Genomic DNA, 22,749 nt, shown 5'->3' on the forward strand with positions numbered 1-22,749 from the left:
TCTTACTGTTATTTCTATCGGTTAGAGTTGAATGTGTCGAGCTGTTTTGCACAGAGCAATACTAGCTATTGCATGGATGAGATTGTTTTGTGATTATCGTGTGATGTTGGTTCATGTTATTGTGTAACTAAACAAGGTTGCTGCTTTTCATGAATGTTTCCTCCTCACTACGGGCCTATCAATTGGCACTTCACAAATTCAAGAAAATTCACAAAACACTGATTTTGTTGCCATCATATACTTGTTCTAACTGAAACAGGCATTTATGCAGGTACTGCCGAAATTATATAATTTTGAAAATATAAAATATAAGTATCCTGAAAGTAGATGCAACAATTGATAATTCACAAATTCAGCAAAATTGATAAAATTCTGATTTGTTTTTGCAATCATAGAATTGTTCTTAATGAAATAGGCTTTGCAATAAGTTCAGTTGCCATCTTGGAATGGAATTACCAATAATTGGATGAAAGGGCTTTCATCCTTAAATCCTAAAATGAAGCCAATACGTTTTTCATTCTTAAGATTTTACACAAGTGTTTTTGTTTTTGCGTGTTCAATAGTTTAAAGTTCATGTTCATCAATGACACAATGGATAATCCAATCCTGGCACAATACGCTCTTATAGAGGCACCTCAACAATTGCGGCGTATAGAATTTTATTTTCCCTTGTAAGTGAATTAAAAAGAATTTAGTTTAAATAAAGAAATACAAGGTCTTATAATAAATCATTTAGATGATTGTCAATAATAATATCTACATTGCCTTTCTTGAAAAGATGATTGGGCCCAAACTTATGATTTTATTTCTGAATTAATTTTTCTTATTTTGTCCTGTTAGCCTATAGCAAATAGAGATAGGCAACGACTCTTCAATTACTAACGGGAAGATGACATATTAATGTGAGGATTGATTCATTTTATAAGATCAATTTTGAATTTAGATGAATTGACCTTGCATATGTCCTGTCCACTGACTAGAAAGACACTTGGAGCTCAAATTATATTCAATCTCAGAAGAGAATATCCCTTACAAAGCTCGATATTCAACTTTATAGATTTGTTAGAGCCTTTAATAACATCCTACAAATGAAAAACCTCAATTTCATCATGTGTTAACAAAATATAAACAACCTTAAGTTTATTAAGTAAAAAAGAACACATTACAGAGTTTTTGAATTAATAATGTATTCAACATGATGGTTTATTAGTACTTAGCATGAATAATAGACAGATGCCAACAATAGCTAGCTCAAAGGTTGACACTAGAGCAGATAGCAATTAAATTACCCTACCATTGTTTTCGCAATTTGCTTGCTGGTAGGCAGATGCAATGTAGGTTAGAGCATGCATTTTGGAACTCTCTTTCTAAACCTTAAATGAACTTATCTTAATAGGTCAAGTTTATTTGTCCTTTGCCTTTTAGACCAGAGGGTTTGGTTCTTCAATTTTTTTTGCGAATTTAAAAGGTTTTCTTTGTCAAACTTGGCTGTCCAAACATTGGTGCTTAGCACCTTGCTGGGTTTCAGTCCTTTGTAAATTTAAAGGGGTTTCTTCATCATAATTGGCTTTCCAAACATTGGTGGTTAAAACATTGTCAGATAGGGTTTTGGGTTCAAGAATAATTCATAAATTATCTTGAACTGATGTGTTCGCTCTTGATAGACTGTAAATTCACAATTGTTTTCCCTTGACATCATTAACAATAATGACAGCATTTAATTTTTGTGCAAGCAAAGAAGATATTGAGAAAACTTCTTAATCGGTGACCAACTTCATCTATGGCATTAATGATAAATGGCCTTTATCATTCTTAAAACGATAAGTAGACATAAATTTGTGCACTTCATTTTGAACAATGTTTTTGAGTGAAAGAATCTCTTTTAGAGGTGTCCCAATATCTCATTTGTCCATTAGTGGCATTCTTAGTTGTTGAAGTGGTAGGTAGGAATGGGAGCAAAATGTTGGGAATGCTGAAGCTTGTAGGAAATATACTATTACTGTTACTATTGGTTGCTGATTGGAGTTTGAGTAGGGGCATGACGAGATCAAATTTTCAAAAAGTTTTGATATTGATTTTTCTATCAAACATCAGAAAACCTTAAGCATGTTTTTGGTATTGGTTGCAAACAATGACTTTAAAGTTGAAAATCAGTCAAACCCTTTTGGCATGCTTCTCTTGTCAAGGCAATCTGCTTTGTGAGAAAACTTGATTTAATTATAAAAATTAGTCAAAGACAAACAACATACACAATTTTATGAAAAATCAGAAAAACTTCTGCTCAAAATCTTGTTAGAATCCCTTGCTAAAATTTGGTAGAAAACCTTTTTTCCCCAAAAATTGAAAATCTGAAAGCCTTGATTTTTTTGAAAATCAGGAATCTCAAGGCCAAAATTTTGTAGTCTCACGCACACAAAGGAGAGACCATTTTGTGGAAGGAAAGGAAGGCACAGTTCTAGCCAAAAAATGCGACTCAAACCAATGCAAAACTATAAAATCTCGCAGCTCTGAGATCTCTTCATGCGTTGGTAGAGAAAGATGTCACATGGCTGTGAGGAACCAAAAAACTCCTAAAAAACTTGAAGGAAAAATGCTTTTATGAGAAAAGCAATTCTTAAATGGTGCACATGAGCAAACTGGCTTTTCAAAAGAGCATGCAGATTTTGCAGACAAGAAAGTCGATTTTCTCATCCTTGCAAATCACCACAAAATTCCATTCGTAGTTTTAAAGGAGAAAAAGTCTATGATTTCTCATTATAAAACCTCAAACAATGTCTGCAATTAAATGACAGCTTTGGAACTGTTAAACTCAATTTTTGAAAGTTTTGCACATTACAAAAATCTTGATTACATTTCAAAAGCCCTGAAAAATTTAAGAAAATGATAAAACTTGTTAAAGTTTCTGGGCTCTAAAATTTATAACAAAATGTTAAAAACTTCTAAAAATTTAGCATAGTGATTTAAAATTATGAGTATAAAAGATTTGTCAGAAAATCTGTTGGTGTCTAATACAATGAATGATAATCTGCTGATTGAATGAAGTTAATTAAGAAGAACTGCTTGAATAAGAAATTAAGAAGACGATGTTTATAAACAGAACTGTTGTTAGTAAAGGGCAAATATAGAAAGATACTAAACTATCTAACTGACACATAAAATTGGAAGCTGCTAACTAAAATAGTTTGACAACTAAATAGGCTTAGATGATCATTTTATGGTAAATAATCTAATGTTATTCTAATAGGAATCTCTTGTTGTATAAGAAGTATGATTATATAAGGGGTCTAAGAGTGGAGACCAAAATCAGTAACTTGCATGACTAAAATTTGTATATAAATCGATGTATTAAACAAAGGAGAGAGAGGCTGCTTAAGGATTTACAAAGATGATGTTTCTAAATGAGACAACTATGAACTGAAGACAAAAGAATAAACTTCTAAAATAACTAAGACGAACATTCAAGAAATATTACCCTTAATAGTCATTGTATGCCCTACTCTACATGAAATAGAATCTGTGAGTTTTTGGTCACAAACTCAGCAAAAATGACACTGTGAGGAGTGAACCTCTAACATCTGATGATGCACCTTAAGAACAAAGTTTGAAGCCTCTCTATCAAGGCCCAATCTGAGCTAAGAAGAGAAGGGCCCCAAACCACAGACCCATAAACAACAATCGGCCTTACAAGAGAGTCCAAGAGAGATAACATGGATGAGGTATCTTGGAAGTGATGTCTGAAACATTGTTTCTCAAGCAAAGCAAGAGAACCCATTCCCTTATTAACTCTAGGCTAAATGGCTGGTCTCATATTGAAATGTGGATTGGAAAACATAACCCCCAGATATGTGCAGGATGAAGTGATCTCAATCTCTTGACCTTGAAAAATGAAGTGAAGATGAGAAGTCTTTAAGCAATTAAAGACCGTGACCCGAGTCAAGCCAAGCCATCAAGAAGTCTCTATGACTTGTATGGAGAGGAAGCAAGAAGAACCACATCATTCGCAAAAAGAAGGATGGAGATCAAAACCTGATGAAGATAACATTTGTCCTTAGGGAGCAAAGACTTGAGGAGGAAGTCCTCAAGCTCATCAATATATAACCCAAACAGAGTAGGGGAGAGAGGATATCCTTGCTTAACCCCAATGGTTCTATGGATCGGATTCGAGAAGCCCTCAGGAGTCCTGAATTTGCCAACCACAGTATCATACAATCTCATAATAGTGGTATGCAACATCTTAGAAATACTAACCTCCCTAAGTATCTCAAATAGAGCCACCCTAGGAACAGAATCAAAAGCTTTGTGAAAATCAACAAAGCAAAAATAGATCTTCTCCGATCTTTGTCTGGCCTCCTCAATAATAGCTCGCAGGGTGAAGATGTGATCCATAGTTTGATAATCTTGTCAGAAACCAGCTTGCCCTCTAGTGCTACAACCTTTCTTGTCTAGGTCCGCAGATAGCATAGCATTAAGGGTTGTCGTATACAATTTGGCAAAAGTGTGACCAATCATGACGGTTCTATAGTTCCTCAGATCAGAGACAGGGTCGGCCTTGTGAATAGGATAAATCAAATGCTTGGACCAAGAGGTCGGAAACCCAGTGTGAATCACTCTATTGAAAAGAATAGAGAGATAGGGGCCCAAGATTGAGGCACTGAACTTGAAAAGCTCAGCCTGGAAACCCTCCTCATTAGCAGCTCTACTACACTTCATGGATTTGATAGCCTCATAAATGTGGGAAGGGGTGAAAAGGAGGGTGAAAGGAGGCAAAGAGGGGTGGATAGAAGGCTGCCCAGGAATGTCATAAAGAGCCATGGTGTGCAAAGTAAGAGAGCAAAAGTCAAAGGTGGAGGGTGGAGGGGAACTATGGGGGAAAAGAGAGTGCCAGAAGAGCTGGGGATTGCAGATCAGCGTGGAGCAAAGGAATTTGCACTTAGAAGCGGCAAAGTTACGCTTCTAACTTCAAAGAAAGCGGAGGTAAGATGAGCGAATGTGGGCAAAGTCAGTGGAGCGAGCCCCAAAAGAAAAACGTATAAAACGATGGAAAGATTTGTAGTCTCAATCGAACCACTGGTTCATGGGGCAGGTCTTATGACATTTGCTGCAAAGGGACAAAGGAGGACGATGAGGGTTGGAAAGGGTGGTAGACTTAAGGATAGTTGACGCAAGCAAGTCAAACATGGAGTCAGCCTCACACGAGTCTGAGAAGCATGAAGGGTTGAGGAGTCTCGAAAGATGAGCGGAAAAATATACAAAATAATTTTGTGGAAACATATACAAAAGCCATAATATGCTTTTAAATTTTTTTATAAAGCCTAACCAAAATTAGTTTTAAGGAAAAAATTGTAAAAACCATCTTGATTTTCATAAAAATCACATGGCGATTGAGTTGAGAAAAATGGCACGTAAATATTACAACCCATTGCGTGATACTGAAATGAAGAAGACACAAGCATTACAATAGGGTCAAAATGTTCAAACACCTCCAAAAATGGAATGTAACTTCCGTGAGCTCAAAGTGACAGTGGAAAACAAAACATGAGCATAGGATGAAACCTCTCAACAAAGCGACTTGATCATCGGTTGGGAAGAACAAAGCCCAAAAAGATAACAATCTCTACAAAACAACATGAGGTTTGCTGCGATTTCATTGGTCAGGATTCTGTAAAAACCCTTTGTGCAGGTCAAACATAATTGGGGCACACCAAAAAAACACATAGAGGATTGTGAGCGAAGGACAAAGGCGTGGAAAACTGAGACTTGGCGTTGATGTAGAAACATGGGCTTTACAAACAATAAACACGAGATGCAGGAGTAAAACGACCCATCAGACACAAACAAACTTTGGAAAGTTGTATCGGAGAAGAAGAAAACCCTCCCTCACTTAAAATGCTTTAGCAAATTCAACATAAAACGTCAAACAATAAGAAGAGGCTACGAATTATATATTTAATAAACTCACCAACTTTTACAGAACCCCATTGACCTGCTCTAATACCATGTTATGATAAATAGATGTATTAAAGAAAGGAGATAGAGACTCCTTAAATAGATTTACAAAGATGAAGTTTCTAAATGAGACAATCATGAACTCAAAACAAAAGAATGGAAATTATAAAACAACTAAGAGGACCAGTATAGAAACGTTACAATGTTCTAATTAAAGTATCGCTGTTAATGCCAATTATTAAAGATAAATATTAAATGTTCAACTATCAATTGTGTGGTGGCATTTTATGTTATAAAATATCAATACCATTTTGGCATTTGACATTGATCAATGATGAAGTGTCATACTATCAAATGTATTTAGTTTTATAATTATGTATATGTCTTTAAGTTTTTTGTATAAATATATAGATACGTACATGTACCCAAGAGCAAACAAAACTTTCTTCTACCCACACTCGGTTCTGGTATTGGTAGTCACATCAGTGACTTAGCTTCTTTAATATCTAATTTCTGTATCATTTTATGTCTCATTTTTTTTGTGAGATGCTATCATTTAACAATATTGACTTCTGATTTTATTTTGTCTGGAAGTAATTGTATCGGGGACTGTTGTTCTTTTCATATGTGTTGTGTTTGCATTAATGGTAGATCACTCATTGTATTCATGTGGGTTTTCTACATTTAACTTTTTATTAAACTAATAGCAGTTATTTTTATTCGGAATAATTTTTTTATGTTTTACTATAGCAGTTATTTTTATTCGGAATAATTTTTTAATGTTTTACTCTATTGCAACCTATTTACTCTGAAGGTAATAATTTTATTCTTTTCAAACAGCATTAATATAGTTAATGATATTATGTAAGCTGCCTATCTGTGCACATCTCTTTCATGTATTCAGCATTTTAAAATTTAAATACAATTTTGTTGGCAATTACAGTAAAGTTCCTATGGTTGAATTTCTTTGTTTGTCCACTATTGCAACTGGAAACCAAAATATTTAGAACTTGAACCTCTATCCTTGCACACTATCGCAACTGGAAACCAAAATATTTAGATCTTGAACCTCTATCCTTGCACACTATCGCAACTGAATGCCTATATTGATGGACTTTGTAAGTTTAACAGAATAATAGTTGCAGAAAATTCCATCTCTTCTGAATCCCAATCAGGCGATGAATAATTCCTTGTATTTTGGATATAGGAACAATTTTTGAATCTCAATATATATGTCCTGCTGAACGAAGGTTGGGAAAGGTGCCCATATTATATGGGGAGTAATAATTGGAAGTGATGATTGCAAGATTTTAGGCATGTGTAGTAGAGGATGTATGTAGTGGTTAGGATTTGTCCATGTGATGATTCATTTTAATTAAAACCATAATACATTACACAATAATATTCTTTGCATGACATTTCATGTTCTAAGAAGATGACTGTGGTAAGACACTATTATTGGTTTTAATATATGAGACTCTCAATTCTTGTATGTATTATGTGAATTTAATGAATTGGCATACTGGATGTTGGCTGAGGGTTTAGCTTACTGTAAAGGTCTTTCAAAATTGGATTATTAATTTATTTCAATTAAGCCAAAATGCTATCATATGTCACTGAAATATGTGTAAATCTGACAAATAAAGGTTGGTGTTCTTTTTTTATGGATTTTGATTTTAGGTTACTGCTGGAATAATAAATAGGGTAAATTAAGAAAATATTATTATTGGAAAAAGATCTAGTCTGAGATCAAATAATTGAATCTGTTTCTCATTAGTGCATATGTAGATGATATAGATTTGCCATTTTGTCTTTGCGAACTCTATTGAACAAATATTCAGTCTACATAATTTTGACAATGTTAGGCAAATCAATGTTAATTACGAAATCCCAGACTATGATGTGCAAAAGTCTTTTTTATTGTTCTCATGTAAACGTGAAGAGTCTTGTTTGTAATGGAGAACTAATTTACAGGTTATTATTGTTACACGCTTAGAGATTGTCATGTTAAATTAAGTCTATTGTTTATTATGCAGGATGTAAGTTTCACTATGCCTCTTTGCAGTGCAGAAATTGAGCAAGTCACTATGGAGGATTTGCATGAGTTATATGAGTTTGAGAAAACAAATCCAGGGCAGGTCTGTATAGTGCTTGTAGAAAATTATTTTTTTAAAGTTGAGCTGTGATAATTGCAAATTTACATATAGATATATTATATTTCTAAATCATCACTCTAACTCATTGAATTTGAGTTGGGCTTTATGTGTGAGCAGACTCAAGTTGTTGACTCAATGGTTGACATTGACAACAGCCCTCAATCACTTTTAGCATTTATTGGAAATGCTAATGTCCATGGATTATATGATTTTTTGCTGAATCATAGGTATTCAATCTATAAATTCATTGTTGCATATAGGAGTTTGTTATGCACTAAACTGGTTTGGATATGCATGTATGAATTTGCTGCTGGATTATTAATGTTTCCAGGTCACTTCTGAGTTCGGTGGCCTGTGTTGATGTTCCTGTGCTGTGCTCACCGGTGCCATTCAAGAATGCATCGCTTCATGTGCCAAAGGTCAGTAATCTGAATGTTGCCTATGTGACTTGCACTCTTTTTGGCTAGAATCTGTACAGAAGGTTTGGAACTACACATAGTATACATTTGTACAGGTTGTCTGCAAGCAAATAAAACGAGTGGATGCTGTTCCTAAGCCTACTATAGGGGATGGATCACTAACAACTGGTTCTTATGAGAGAAGTTCTTCTGTTGCATCTGGCGATATGTCATATGCTATTGACATAAAAGACACATTTCTTCCTCCCTGGGTTGTTAGCAAAATATGTGCCGCAATCATCGCAGATAAAAAGAACTTTGAAGCAAGGTTTGTCAATAGTTATTAGTCATAGTACTGCTCTCTCATATTTTCTAATAATAATTCTCATATAACCAGAAATCATTTGTTGACATTACAAACACATTTTTATCCTGGAGCTCTGAACTTGCAGACTTATTTTATTATAGAAATTTCTCCCCTTGTTTCTTGTGGATAGAGGGGAAACCTAATATTATGCATTTTTTGTCTGGTAAAGTGAGGTTTTTTGTAGGTTCCTCACCTTTTTTAATATAAAAACACTATCTAATGCATTTTACAAAAATGTGTGGATATAGCATCAGTAAAACTATGACTAGTGATAGCCATTACTGAAACTATGACTAGCGATAGCCATCACTGAAACTATGACTAGAGATAACTAATGCTCTTGCATAGCAAATGCCCTCACCTATGTCTTCATCTGCCCAACTTAAAAGAAAATAAAATGATATAATGGGAAAATCCAAAATTTGAAAAATTGTGCGTTGCCGAATCCAAATAAAGCATGGGAGATCTTCACAAGGATCAATCTATGACCAAGAAAGCGTCTTACAATGAAACAACCCCAAAAGATCTTCCTTTTGCAAATGGTCCTCTGTTTTCAGACTTGACACCCTCTCCTAAGCACCCATATTTTGCAACCTTTTGTAATTTAAATTGTTTTTTATAAACAAAAATAGATGTTGGGCTCCACTGTAGCACTATTTAATGCCTTGAGCAGCCCATCTTCAGGTGGCTGTAGACGTGTAGGCACTAAAAATTGCAAGCTATCCATTTTTATGGATCACTCTATCTAACTGACATACAATGGTTGGGTCCTTGCTGCAAGCCACTGTCTGTAATGCCCCCTGGTAAGGATTGGACATAATTAATTCATATTTAATTAAGTTTAACAATATATGTCCTAAAAACCAAATATTCACAAGTAGGAAGTAACAACATCTCTTGCATATCCAATCATATTACTATTTGTCTTGAGGGATGAAAGGTGTAGGTGTTGGGCCAAGTTGCCTAGATACCAAATTTGCAATGGGTACCCTCAAAGTTTACAGATCCAAATCTACATCACAAAGGCTTACAGAACACTGACCCCTACCTTATCTTGGGACAAAAATCCAGTTGCTTGGATTATATAAGTTTCTCCTTAGTAATATCGCAAACTTCCTTCTATAAATCAAATAGTAATATTGGAGATCAATTTCTATTTACAATTATAATTATTTAATTATATGTCTTGAATACATATGTATAAATGATTTATGAACAGTAGTTACAGATTTTTTTACATACCTGGTGTAGAATGGTATATATATTTATAATGGCGAGGCTCTGCCTCTTACTAATCTGCTTGACCACTGATGGAAACAGAGATATATAAACTTTGTAGTATTGCAGATTACAATGCTCAACTTTCCTATATTCTCCATTGCTTAAGCTAAATAGTAAATGGGTCTTGAGAATATACATTCTGTATAATATAACTCACACACACACACACACACGTACAGACACGCACACCCACACACACACACACCCACACACCCACACACGCACGCACGCACACACACACACGCACACACACACGCACACACACACTCACACACCCACACACGCACGCACATACACAGACACACAGACATAGACACAGACACAGACACACACACACACGCACACACACACGCACACACACACACACAGATAATGATTCTATACTGCTTAGCATGATCTTTCAGATCAATCTGATCTGCTGCTTTAACCAATTGGAGTGATGGGTCCCTTCCCAAAAGACATATATAATAATGTCTTACCTCAATACCTAATGTGCCATTTGATTGGTTAAACCTTGATTAGTTTTCTCTTTACGTAAACATTGTTTTCCTATGCCTCCTTGAGACATTATCAATTAGGGTGGTATTGTAGTGGAATCGTTTTCTATTTGTGTTGGTAATTTCCTGTCATCTTTTTTTTTTCATCAAGGGCATTTGATGTTGCCCCTTTATAAGTTGACTTTGTGATACTTAGTTGTCTTATATAATGATATTATCATGTCTTTGGTACATTATTGCCGTCTTTGTGATTGTTGTCTAGCTGTGTTAAATTCTGTACTATTGTAAATGCTGAACATATTTCATTTGTTTTAGTTGTGTAATTATTATAAATTTCAATTGTGTTGTAACTCCGGATTGGTCCTACAGTTTGTTAGAAGCCATTATGTTGTTTCAAGCACAGTGTGTATGTTACATATGCTGCTTGATAGTCTTCCCTTTTGCTATTCTGTCCGGTGCCCCATGTCTTGTTTCAAAGCAATATTTATAAGGTTTTGACCTGACACGACCCTTCGTATAGTTGTTGGTATTTATTTATTATCGTTTGATCATATTTGTTGATCAAATATATTTATCATTATCCTCTGGACCATAGAGAAACCGATCTTAGGTAACCTTTAATGTTTGTTAGTAATACAATATTAGTAGTGTTTGCTAATAGTCCTAATTACGTAAAGCAAGATAGGGCCCAAACCCGTACAATAAAAGAAACAACAAGATCATAAAAGTAACATCAAGTCGAAATGTCAGGTGGAAAGCAGTTCACCAAAGGTGAATTCAAAATGCTTTTGAAATGATCCACAAATGAAGGGACCCAGGGTCTAGCTCCTTCTAGATTAAATTTTGAAAAAAAAGGGGTTTAGATGGGAACCTTAAAATAGAAACCAGAGAGCACCCTTTGCTCCTAAGAAAGAAGGGACAAGGAAGAGAAATAGAGAAGGAAACCAATATTAAATTTGAGCAACTAGAAAAGGCACCATAAAACCTCCAAAACTGAATGGAATCAACAAGAAGGAAAATTGGTAAACCCAAAAACTGCAAAGAGAAGAAAACCACTCTAAACAAGTGTATGAGAGAACAGTCTGCTAATGGACAAAATCCAGCCAGAAACAAACTTGCCACCAAGCTGCTATATGAAGAGAGAGAACACCCACAACCACTGAACTCCTCTTACGAACGACAACCCACCTCCAAAGAATGTTCCACTTCGATAGGTGTGCTCCTTTAAAAGGAAATGGTAACTAAGAGAGAAATAGCAAGAGTACATCTGCTGCCACATGGTAACTATTTGCACCACATTCTCCTCACCTACATCCTTTATCACTTCATCCATTATCCCACAAAGATATTCAACATTCTTTGTTTTTCCCGAGGCATCAATGGATTTCAAAAAAACTGTGGCACCTAAAGAAAAAGAAACAAATTAGTATAATGATTAATGATGAATCATAATTTATAAATTCAAAATTAATAAACTTAATCACTTAAGTACAAGTTTTACTTTTAAATTTTTAATGTCGAAGACTCTAAGTACAATTACAGTTTACTTGATGAAGAAACAAGAAAGTTGAGGAGTGCTCTACTCCTTCTATTAGTCCAACCATCAGTCATGATGGTGCAACCTTTTTTCTTCCACACCTCACGCTGCTCCGTGATTTCAACTTGTACATCAGCCACCCTTTGGTTCAAAACAGGGCCTCCTAGCTCTTCAGCACTAGGGGCTTTGAATCCTAGACCACAAACAACAACAGCATCGATTCCAATTTGCCAGTAAGGGGACCTAAAACAAATAGAATAAAATTTCAAGTTAAACAAATTAGTATATTATAAATAAATTTGAAAACAAAATACAAATTAAAATAAACAAAATAAACATATTATTGAAAGCTGAAAGTTGAAAGCTGAAACTTGTAACTTTGAAAGCAAGAGAAGACTTAAATTTAAATTTACATAAATAATTACCTTGCTACATTGAATGAAATGTTGTTGTAGATGAAGAAGTCCCCAAGTGCCAATTTTGCATAATCATGTTTATCCTTGTTCCAACCCATGCCCTCAAGCAATGGCTGTGAACTTGGAGCCGTGCGTGGAGCAAACATAGAAACAAGTGTCGATTTTTGCTTACGAATGCGAGGCCCAATGCTCACACTCGTAGAAGTAGTGGTATCCGGAGGTGGAGCAGTGGATAATGGAGAGCGAAAACTAGAAGACCCCTGTTGGGCTCCGGCTAGTTGTGCCATTTCTTCATTTTGCTTCTTTATCAATTCTTTTTGCTCTATTTTTTCCTCTAGAAGAGTTTGGATGTCTCGCATAACATCTTGGGGTACATCTTTGCATTTTTTAGCATCACGTCTAGGTATATGTGCTAGGTGAAACTTCAATCTATTTATTCCTCCCCCATTATATACCACACCACAATGCCAACATGTAACAACTCCCTTTTTGTGCCTCGGGATGGCATGTTTCCAAGCCCTATCCCTTGCTATTGCACGTGGGTCTGCATTAGGGTTAAATGGAGGCCTATTTCCACTTCCCTCACCTTGTTGTTGAGACATTATATCAAATTTCAATAAGTTACTGTTCGCTGTCAGCCTGCTGCAATATGAATGTAAACAAAATGAGAAGTAAAAAAATAGTAGACTAGTAGTAGAGAGTAGAGACCAAACAAATTTAAACAAAATGAGAAGTGAAAATACTTAAAAAATATGAATGTAAAAGTTTAAAACATAGTATAAAACAACACAAAGAAATGCAACAACAACTTGTAGCTTACCTTTTCAAATTTGCACAAACAGTGAAAATGCAAGTTTGTAGAAACCTCCTCCAAATGCTCCCTCAAGCTCCTCTCAATGCTTTAATGCAAGCTAGAAAGATGCACAAACTATTAGGAATCAATACGGGAGACCAAATCGGTTTGTTGATTTCTCTCTCAAAACCCCAATATTCTTCTCTAACTCTTTCCTCTCTCTTGTGAGCACAAGCAAATGGTGGAATGACCTTTTTAGGTCAATAACATGTTATACAAACCAAAAAAATCCAATTAAACAAAACATTTTATGTTTTTTTTGCCTTTTTACTTGTTACCCGCCGGCGAGAGTCTTGGCATCGGGACTCGCCGAGTTAGGCGAGTCCATGGACTCGCTGAGTCAGGCAGGACTCGGACAGGACTCGGCAGAGTCCGAGTCAAGAGGCAATCTGCCTCGGAAAGGTGGACTCTGCCTTTGACTCGCCGAGTCCCGTTACACTGGTTTTAAGTGCAAACTTCTAACCCTGAAAGTGGTAATTTTTGGCTCAATAATGGTGTCTGTTGGATATCTTCAAACCACTCGTCCTCATTTCTTTGCAAATGGCATTCTTAGCTGGCTATTTTGTTAGCCATAGTCGCCTTCTAGGTTTTTCTTCAAAAATCCAAGTTTTCGTTGTCAAATTCTTTTTGTTTGAAATCAAGTGATCAAAACTTTAAAGGTACCTCAATTTTTGTGCCTTAAAATTACATGTCATTCGAAATTTATTCAAATTTTAGATAATTTCTATTTTTTTGAGATATCATCTAGGTCTTTGTTTGATTTTCCTAGGTCAACCAACAATTTTTTTTGAAATCCGTGACAGTCGTACTTCATCATTTTTGAGAAGTTTGTAGATGAATTTGCCTCTAGTTTCTACATTAGGATTCACATTTTTGAATCTATGCTATCGCCTTTTCTATAGTTTTCATTTTACACACATTGAGAAATGTGAAAGCTGGTGTTATTAACCAAGTTAATGTTGGAGGGCAATCAAAGAATCAACGAAAAGAATGTTACCACTAGGAAGAAACACATGTTGACAATTTTCAAATGTTGTCATCTTGAGACGATTGTTTTGGGCATAGAGACTTGTCCTACCACAATACAAGTAGATATTGACAAGTTTAATGATCGGAATCAAGAAGCTACCATGCTTATCAAGCTCTTTGTCAAAAATGATTAGTTGCCTTAGATTCCTTCTGGCCAGTTTTGTTGATTTGAGTTTTGTACCACTACATAACATATTAGCAATTGAATATTTGATACAGAGTATCAAACACACAATTCCTCTCTTGAAAAGTTAATGCTCATGGGACATGAGAATAACTCCAATGTTTCTTACACTTGTGGATACTCGCTCAGTTTATCGATGTGATTTGTTGGTAATCACATAGGCGGCCTTACGTTATTCATTCAAGGATGACTTGGGGTTTTTTGGTGAGATGGTGATGATTTTGTATCAGTGCCAGGTGATGTTGATGTTGACAGTGACGATGGAGGATGTAGTGCCAGCTAATGTTGATTGTGCGAGGAGGCAATACTGCTTCTAATGACTTCTACCTTCCTAACTTTCTTAGAGTGAAATTCGACTATTCAACTACTCGCTATTCTACTCCTACTCCTATGAATGGAAAGATTAGCAAATGGATGGGGATCGAATCTAATGAAAGTTAACTAGCAGCTCCACCTCCATAGATGCAATGATTCAAAGGAAAAGAGAACTAGTTTACCACACAAGGCTCCCTAACCAGCGGCTAAGATGCTAGTGGCCTAGTTGTAGATCCCTATCAAACATTCACTAACATCACCATATAATTAGGCATCTACTTCTACTCTAACAACATGAAATGAAATCCTACTTTAATTTGAGAGATGAGAAGAACCATGCAATACACCAAAATGATCATGTATATCCACCATGCAAGCCACAACAATGAATAGAGAACAATTTTGATAGTATTTTGGCAACAATTCTCCAACATAACTCCCCTCACAAATGAGAGCAAAATGGCCTTATATAGAGGCCAAAATTACAACCGACGGTAGAGATCAAAAGCAAAATCAACGATCTAGATTTGATCCTAGAAATCCTAATTAGGGTTGCCACCCCATTGGCCAATGAGGAGACACCACCTTGTCGATGGACCAATGAAAAAAGTGAAAAAATGGCAACCAATGAGGAGGCACCAAAATGGTGGCCAATCAGAATTTGACACTTGTCCTATTCTAGAAGAAAGAGAAATTGCCACTTGGGCTTACATCAAATGATCTTCTAATATAAATCTCCCTTTTTTTTCATTCTTTTAGCTAAGGCAATGAACCTAGCTAGCCTTTCGTTGACTTCTTTCATGGGAGGACAAGGTGTATACTTCATCTTGAGTTCAGTTGATTTCACCATGTTGTTTGCTGCTTGTAGCGTCTTCTCATGTTCCTTCTCATATTCTTTTGTGTATCCAATAAAGGAGTTGAGAGAGGAAAGAGTGCCCAAATGTTTCTTCTTGATAGTAGCCTTTCCTAGCTCATCTAGTCTTGATCTAAGTTTTGTCTCATTGATATCTTCTTCTCCGATGTCTTCAAAATCAAGTGCCACCCCAACGTCGCTCATCATGGTTGTAATGGAAGTGTTGATGCCTGGGCTGCGATGGGCAACCGCCTTCTGTATCTCTTCTTTGGCAAGAGGGATTGTCTTTCCTTTAGTCTGTCCTTTACTTGTATCATATTGACATTGGTATTGGTTGTTCGCTTCATTTTCGAGAAGAAAGTTGTTTTGGGCATCATATCCTGTTTGTCTTTCTTAGTGTTTGTTCCCTTAGGATTTTTGCTTGCATTACCATCTACCATCTTGTCAACCTATGATGTGATGGTGAAGTGGTGGATGATGAATGTGAGAAGAACCAAGGGAGACAATGTCTAGACAAGCATGAAAGAAAGAAATCCGATTAAGGACCCCTTTCAACTCTAAATGATTTGAAATGACTTTTACCAATAGCTGTTTGCCAAGGGGGATTGTCCTTCCTTTAGTCTTGTCCTTTACCTGGATCATGTTTACTGTACTGATATTGGTATCGGTTATTTGCTTCATTTTCGAGAAGAAAGTTGTTTTGGACATCATATCCTCTTTGTCTTTCTTAGTGTTTGTTCCCTTAGGATTCTTGCTTGCATTAACATCTACTATCTTGTCAACCTATGATAGGATGGTTAAGTGGAGGATAATGAATGCAAGAAGAACCAAGGGAGACAATATCTAGACAAGAACGAAAGAAGGAAATCAGCTTAAGGACCCCTTTCAACTCTAAATGATTTGAAATTACTTTTACCAATAGTCAAGTTTTCTTTTGGAATTTAGGATTAGACTTCGAGAATTTCAAAACCCTTGCAAATCTTGAGGCTCTGGTTGGAAAAAAAATCAGAATTTAGTACTCTCGGAATTGTCCTCCATTTGCCCAAAAAAATTAGACCTTTGATCATAATGATCTCCTCCAAACAAAATTGCCCAATCTTTAGGAGAAAAATCGCAGCCTTTCAAAAAAATCAGAATTTTGTCTCCGACAAAATTTGGCTCCAACAGAAGAGTGCAGATCTGCCCTCAATCATGGAAAATCGCCAAACATAGAGATCTCTACCATGAAGAAATTTGCCAACAATAATGCCAATCTGCCCTAGCTGGAAAAATCACTCAAAGAAGATGCCAATCTGCCATTTAAAAATTGCCTAAAGGAGAAGAAATCTGCTCCAAGTCAAAAATCACCGAAGCACCAAAGAGGAGTGAGGAATGACAAAATAGAGGGGAAGAGCTTCCTCTTATACCCCACTTGCCTCTCCTTCCTAGTTGGGGCAAAAAAAATATTAATTAGAACACCAAAATTGGTCCTCAATTAAATGCTTAGCCAAAAATTAATTTTGCTAAGATGAAATTTACTTTTAAAAATTGCCAATTAGACCAAAATTGCAAAAAGAAAGTAAATGATGCTTTGGGGATGCTAAATGTTTCCATTTAATGATAATTTAGCAATTAATATGTCATTAAAATTGGATTTTGGCTAGCCAAAAGCCATTTTTCAATATTAATTACCAATTTCATTAAAGGCTTAAAATATTCAAAGCAATTTTAATCCATTAAAAGCCAATTTTTTGCAATTTAATTCAAATCGATTTTGCCAAGCAATTTAAATTTTTTTTGACAAAAATAAAATCATTTCTAGAGTCTAAAATCAATTTTGCAATTTGATATCATCTTCAGAAAAGAAAAATTATTCACCAAAGAAATTCAAGATTTTCCAAAAACTCAAGTCTAACAAAATTTCACTTTTTTGAAAATTATCTAAATTTACACAATTATATCCAAATTTTCCTAAGTTGCCGATTCGGGTTCGGGGACGGGTTCGGGTTCGGGGTTCGGTTCGTGGGTTCGGGCAATTTTTTTTTCCCCATTTGGGTTCGTGGGTGGGTTCGTTAGTGTGTATATATATATATATATATATATATATATGCAAAAAAAATATAAACTCATATAGTTGTAAAAGTAAAACTGAGTCATTCCATAGTATGAATATATCAATGTTACTTGATTATTGATCAATGCCAAATGTCAAAGATAAACATTAAATACTCACTCATTAATCTATGCTAATGTTGTAAATAAAATCATACATTGAATTACTAAAATGCAAAATGGAATTTCAAAACATAGACTACTTCATCAGATTGATAGATAATAAATTATGACTTAATAAAGTTTGAAACTGTGAAACATAGTGATAAATCATAAATGACTCAATGAGTCAATGACAAATGTTTAAACATAGTTTATCAAAGATGCAAATGCCCTTCAAGGGTCAAATGGGTCATCAAAATATGAGGGATCAATGGCTTCATCCTCATCTATATCATTGACATTTTCCACATCATTGGAACCCAAACCGGTTCCACTAGCCCCAGATGCAGCCACATCCTCCTCCTCGTCCTCCTCAACATCTAGCAAGGCAATTCTAGATATATCTTGGACAGTCATATCCAAGTTAGAAGTCTCAGGTAGTACATCCCACAACTTCTCTGGTCCCTTTTTATATCCTGGATCCTTGCGTGATAAGAGGCGCCAGTTGTTGTGAATAAATACCAAGTCCTCTGCTTTCTTTGAACCCAACCGGTTACGCTTCACTGAGTGGATAAAGGAGTATGTACTCCAATTCCGCTCAGCAGCAGAAGAGCTTGCAACCTAGAGAGACAACCAACAAATTTTAAAAAATTAGCTAAGTAATTTTACAATACAATAGGAATTTAAGAGTGCTAATTCGACAAGCTAAGTAGCCATAAGAAAAGGAAAAAAAACTTAAATACATACTTGTGACAAGATCTTAATGGCAAGAGGTTGGAGGTACAGGTAACTTTCCCCATGTAAGTACCACCATCCAATGGCATCCAATTTACTTTGGTCATTGATTGCATCAGGCTCTGCATTTTTGCTTGAGACAAAATCAACAAACTCTCTCCTAACATTTGATGCCACATCAGGATCACTAAAGAGCCTGTTAAGTGCCCTCTTATACCCAGCAGCAACTTCAGGATCTCTATATGGTGCCACTCTACCAGGAATCGCAAGTATCTCACTGCTATAATATCTAGGAGAAAGTGCATATGCCAAGAGGTGCAAAGGTGTAGTCATCTTGTTCCAACGATGTAGAACAATTTTCTCCACCTTAGTGTACAAGGTATCAGGATCCTGCTCTCTCCTCTGAATGACCTGGGATGTCAAATGATGTACATGTAAGTTATCTTGATGTAGTGTTAATAACTTAATTAAAATCAAAAATCAAAATCTCTCAATAAACAAGGATAAAGTATTGTATAAAAATTTAAACTTACTGATTTCATTCTTTCTAGCATAGAGTCCATGGCATCATATATGTTTCCCAAACAAGGCTCATCCGTGTCGGCATACCGAAGCATAGACATGATGGGCTCGGTGAGTTCTAATGCATATTCCACCCTATTCCAAAAATTATCACTCAAGATCAAATCCTTTACAGTTTTGGCCTTTTCTGTATCAGCTTGCTTCCATCCACCCCATTTGTTGCTAATAACCATTTGACCCAATGCCTCTTTCACCCTCACAAGTCGTCTAAGGACGATTGTGTGTGAAGCAAACCTTGTTTCAGCAACCTATTACCATGTTAATTCAAATTGTAAGTTAATATGATAAGTTGATAACACAAAAATTTAAGAATATGTATTAAATTTTGTAAAGTATGACACAAAAATTAATATGATAAATGAAGCTAAATAAAGTTTAAAATTTACCTTCAATAATTCCAAGCGGGAGAAAGTTCTGAAAATTGCTTGTGACATATGGTGGTTTGTCACAAACATTTGGATCTGCTCACCCTCCTCATACACATTTTTCATCCATTCAATTTGGCTGCCCATTGTTTTCATCACCAAGTTCAAGGTGTGGACAGTGCATGGTGTCCAAAAGATATGCTCATATCGTGCTTCTACCAAAGCACCTGCAGCCTTACAAACTTTAGCATTGTCCGTTATTACTTGGACAACATTGTCAACTCCCACGGACTCTATGGATTCAATGAGAAGTTGGGCAATAAAATTTGCATCCTTTACTTGCCCTTCACAATCAACCGCCTTCAAAAACATTGCCCCCTTGGGGCAAACAGCAATCACATTTATTAAAGGACGGTTTTTGCAATCTTTCCATCCATCAGAGACAATGCTCACCCCCGTTTGGATCCAAGAATCTCTTATTGGTTTGAGGAGGTTTTCTACATTCTTTCTCTCCTTATGCAATATGGTGGTTCTCAACTTTTCATATCCAGGGGATTGGTAACCATGAGGTGCATCATTTATTGCTTTCACCATCTCTCTCCAATAAGGGGATCTCACTAGATTGAATGAAACACCATTTGTAATGAGGCAACGCCCAACCTTTATATCAGCAATTTCTCTCTTGTCATTTTCAAATGTCGTATCTAATGGGCCTCTCTTGCGGGATGCGGGTGTTTCTATTTCATCTTCATCCATAGATGGGGTAGGTAGGAAGGGATGTGGTTTACTAATTGTTTGAGAGGGTGGTGTTGGTGGTATTTGCTTTGACTTATCTTTTTTTACCTTTGACACTAACCTATCAGCCTCTTCTTGTTCTTTTAACATGCCTGCTATTTGAGGAGCTGACAACCCTTTTTTACCTCCCTCTGGGGGCCCCTCACACATGGAAATCCCTTGACCTGGTGGACCTATCAAATGATGTTTAACCCGGAAATAGGAGCTTCTATATTGGTTTTGGCAAAAATTGCATTTGCATATATACCCTCCCCCACCAGCACATTGCTCAATTCTTGTTGTATACTTCCACAAAGGAGAGCCTTTATCAATTTTAAATCTTTGGGATCCCACCCCACCCACTGAACCCTGACTACTCATTCTTGGATTCTTGCAATCTATAAAAACAAATTTAAAAAAATATTTCAAAACTTATACAAAACTTGATAAAAATTTAGAACAATAAATATAAAAAATTTAAAAAACTAAAAACAAACTATGAAAGAAGCAAAAGGAAGGATCAAATGCATACCTGGAACACTCAACACTGATTATTTGAAGGATTTGAAACTCCACAAATAATCTCTACAACCTTCTCTTCAAACTTGCAAAATGGCCACACCAAAATGAGAGAGCAAAATGACAAAGCAAATGAGAGATTAGATGAATGAAATGCATCTAATAGGCCTTACTTTAGGGTTTGGCAAAAAAAATAATGAAAAAAACATTATTTTATTGCTTTTTTGGGCCACTTTTTGGCCCCACCTGCCGCGGGTCCGCCCGGATTCGCCCGGGTCCGCGACCGGTCCGGGCAGGGTCCGCATTTTGGCCTGCGGGTCCTCCCGGGTCCGTGCAAGCACGGACCCGGGAGGACCCGCAGGCCAAAATGCGGACCCTGCCCGGACCGGTCGCGGACCCGGGCTCGGATCCGGACCCGAATGAATCCGGACCCGGACCCGAGCTCCAGGGTGCGAATCCGGTAACTTAGAAATTTTCAAAAGAAATCGTCTAAGTACAAATTTTACAATTTTATCCAACCAAGTGTTGCTTTTTGAAATTTGTCTGGCCTAAGGATGAAATTGGTTGTTTTGGAAAATCAAGTTGAAAGCGGGTGAAAATAAACCTAACCCTCTCCCTTCTGGCCCTGAAGGTGTTCAAGTCTTAAAATTTTCAAAAAAATTGAATCAATTTTTTTTTGGACAACTTCAAAAAATTTGCCAAGGTGACCGAAAAAAAGGGGGTTCCCAAAAATTTCTGGGCAATGGTGTGAAAACCTCACAGCAAGTTTGAGCTGACATCTAGAAGCATTAGAAGGAGTTGTATGAGACATTTGACAAAAGTCGAGCATTCTTTCTGAAGAACCAATTGTTCTCCATGATGATGGATGAATGCATGTCTTTTACATGAGCATCTCACGAAGATTAAGGACATTGGGGATCAACTTGAAGCCATTGGTGAAAAAATGGAGGAAGAAGATATGGTATCACCTTGAAGAGTCTACCAAAATCATATGAGCACATTATATAGAGACTTTAAACACTACTTCCACTCATGTTGATTTGTAATTTCTAGAACGTGCCCACCCCCATTTGCCTCACATCTCAGAGATGAGGATGCATCAGGGACTTGCGGACTCTGCCCCCCTATCCCCAATGATGCCACCACCTCTATTGAGGATGGAGGGCAGGTCCCAGTGTTGACTATTTGCTGATTTAATTATTTATGTTTAATGTTCGATGTTCCAACTCAATGCAATGTCCAATTATTTACTCTTTAACATCTTTATATCTTATATTTCAATACATGTTTTAATAAATAATATTTTAAGTGCCATATGTATACTATACACAACCCCTTGTCTCCTGCCACCATCCCCAAATTAAGATCTTGTTGCCTCCCTGCCCCAGGAACTTGCCCTCTCCCCCCTTATTCCGCCACCCCTTCGTCCTCTTTGGCAGTGTAACTGTAGTCAGAAACAACAGTTTGGTATCAATAGTTCCTTGTCCTCAAAGCATGCCTTTTCACCCAAATCCTCATAAGGATAAAGGTAAATCCCGTCACTCTCAACCATCTCACATGAAGGGCTCCAACAATCAGACACATGATGCTTCAAAGAATACGAAGGTGCAGTGTAACTATTTTCAAGAATTTGGTCATTTGATTAAGGATTTCCGTTATCAGTTGGCATTTGAATAATGAAAGCATCAAGGGTCTCAACCTAAAGGCAATGTTGCCAAGCAGAGTTTTCCTTTTGCGCCTTCATGGCAT

At 36.4% G+C, this 22,749-nt stretch overlaps 2 protein-coding genes across 3 annotated transcripts in view; one reads left to right on the plus strand and one right to left on the minus strand.

Annotated features, from left to right (window-relative positions):
- The window catches only part of LOC149571682 (uncharacterized), an 84,872-nt gene that overhangs the window by 53,313 nt on the left and 8,810 nt on the right, over nt 1-22,749 (plus strand). For both annotated transcript variants that reach the window (XM_089813107.1, XM_089813106.1), the window contains 4 exons: nt 7,983-8,084; nt 8,220-8,329; nt 8,434-8,521; nt 8,617-8,828. In XM_089813107.1, coding sequence (XP_089669233.1) covers nt 7,983-8,084; nt 8,220-8,329; nt 8,434-8,521; nt 8,617-8,828 — 512 coding nt within the window. The remainder of the gene's footprint in view (nt 1-7,982; nt 8,085-8,219; nt 8,330-8,433; nt 8,522-8,616; nt 8,829-22,749) is intronic.
- On the minus strand, nt 13,220-20,910 carry LOC149571683 (uncharacterized). Its single transcript, XM_089812283.1, has 5 exons — nt 19,729-20,910; nt 19,294-19,590; nt 18,773-19,171; nt 18,470-18,646; nt 13,220-13,240 (listed from the first exon to the last, which is right to left on the minus strand). The coding sequence occupies exons 1-5, from the start codon at nt 20,860-20,862 to the stop codon at nt 13,220-13,222; spliced, it is 2,028 nt and encodes a 675-aa protein (XP_089668409.1). The 5' UTR covers nt 20,863-20,910.

The sequence above is a fragment of the Cupressus sempervirens genome, chromosome 2 (assembly GCF_028749045.1).
Source record: "Cupressus sempervirens isolate cs-2001-9-10 chromosome 2, ASM2874904v1, whole genome shotgun sequence".
Taxonomy (NCBI): domain Eukaryota; kingdom Viridiplantae; phylum Streptophyta; class Pinopsida; order Cupressales; family Cupressaceae; genus Cupressus; species Cupressus sempervirens.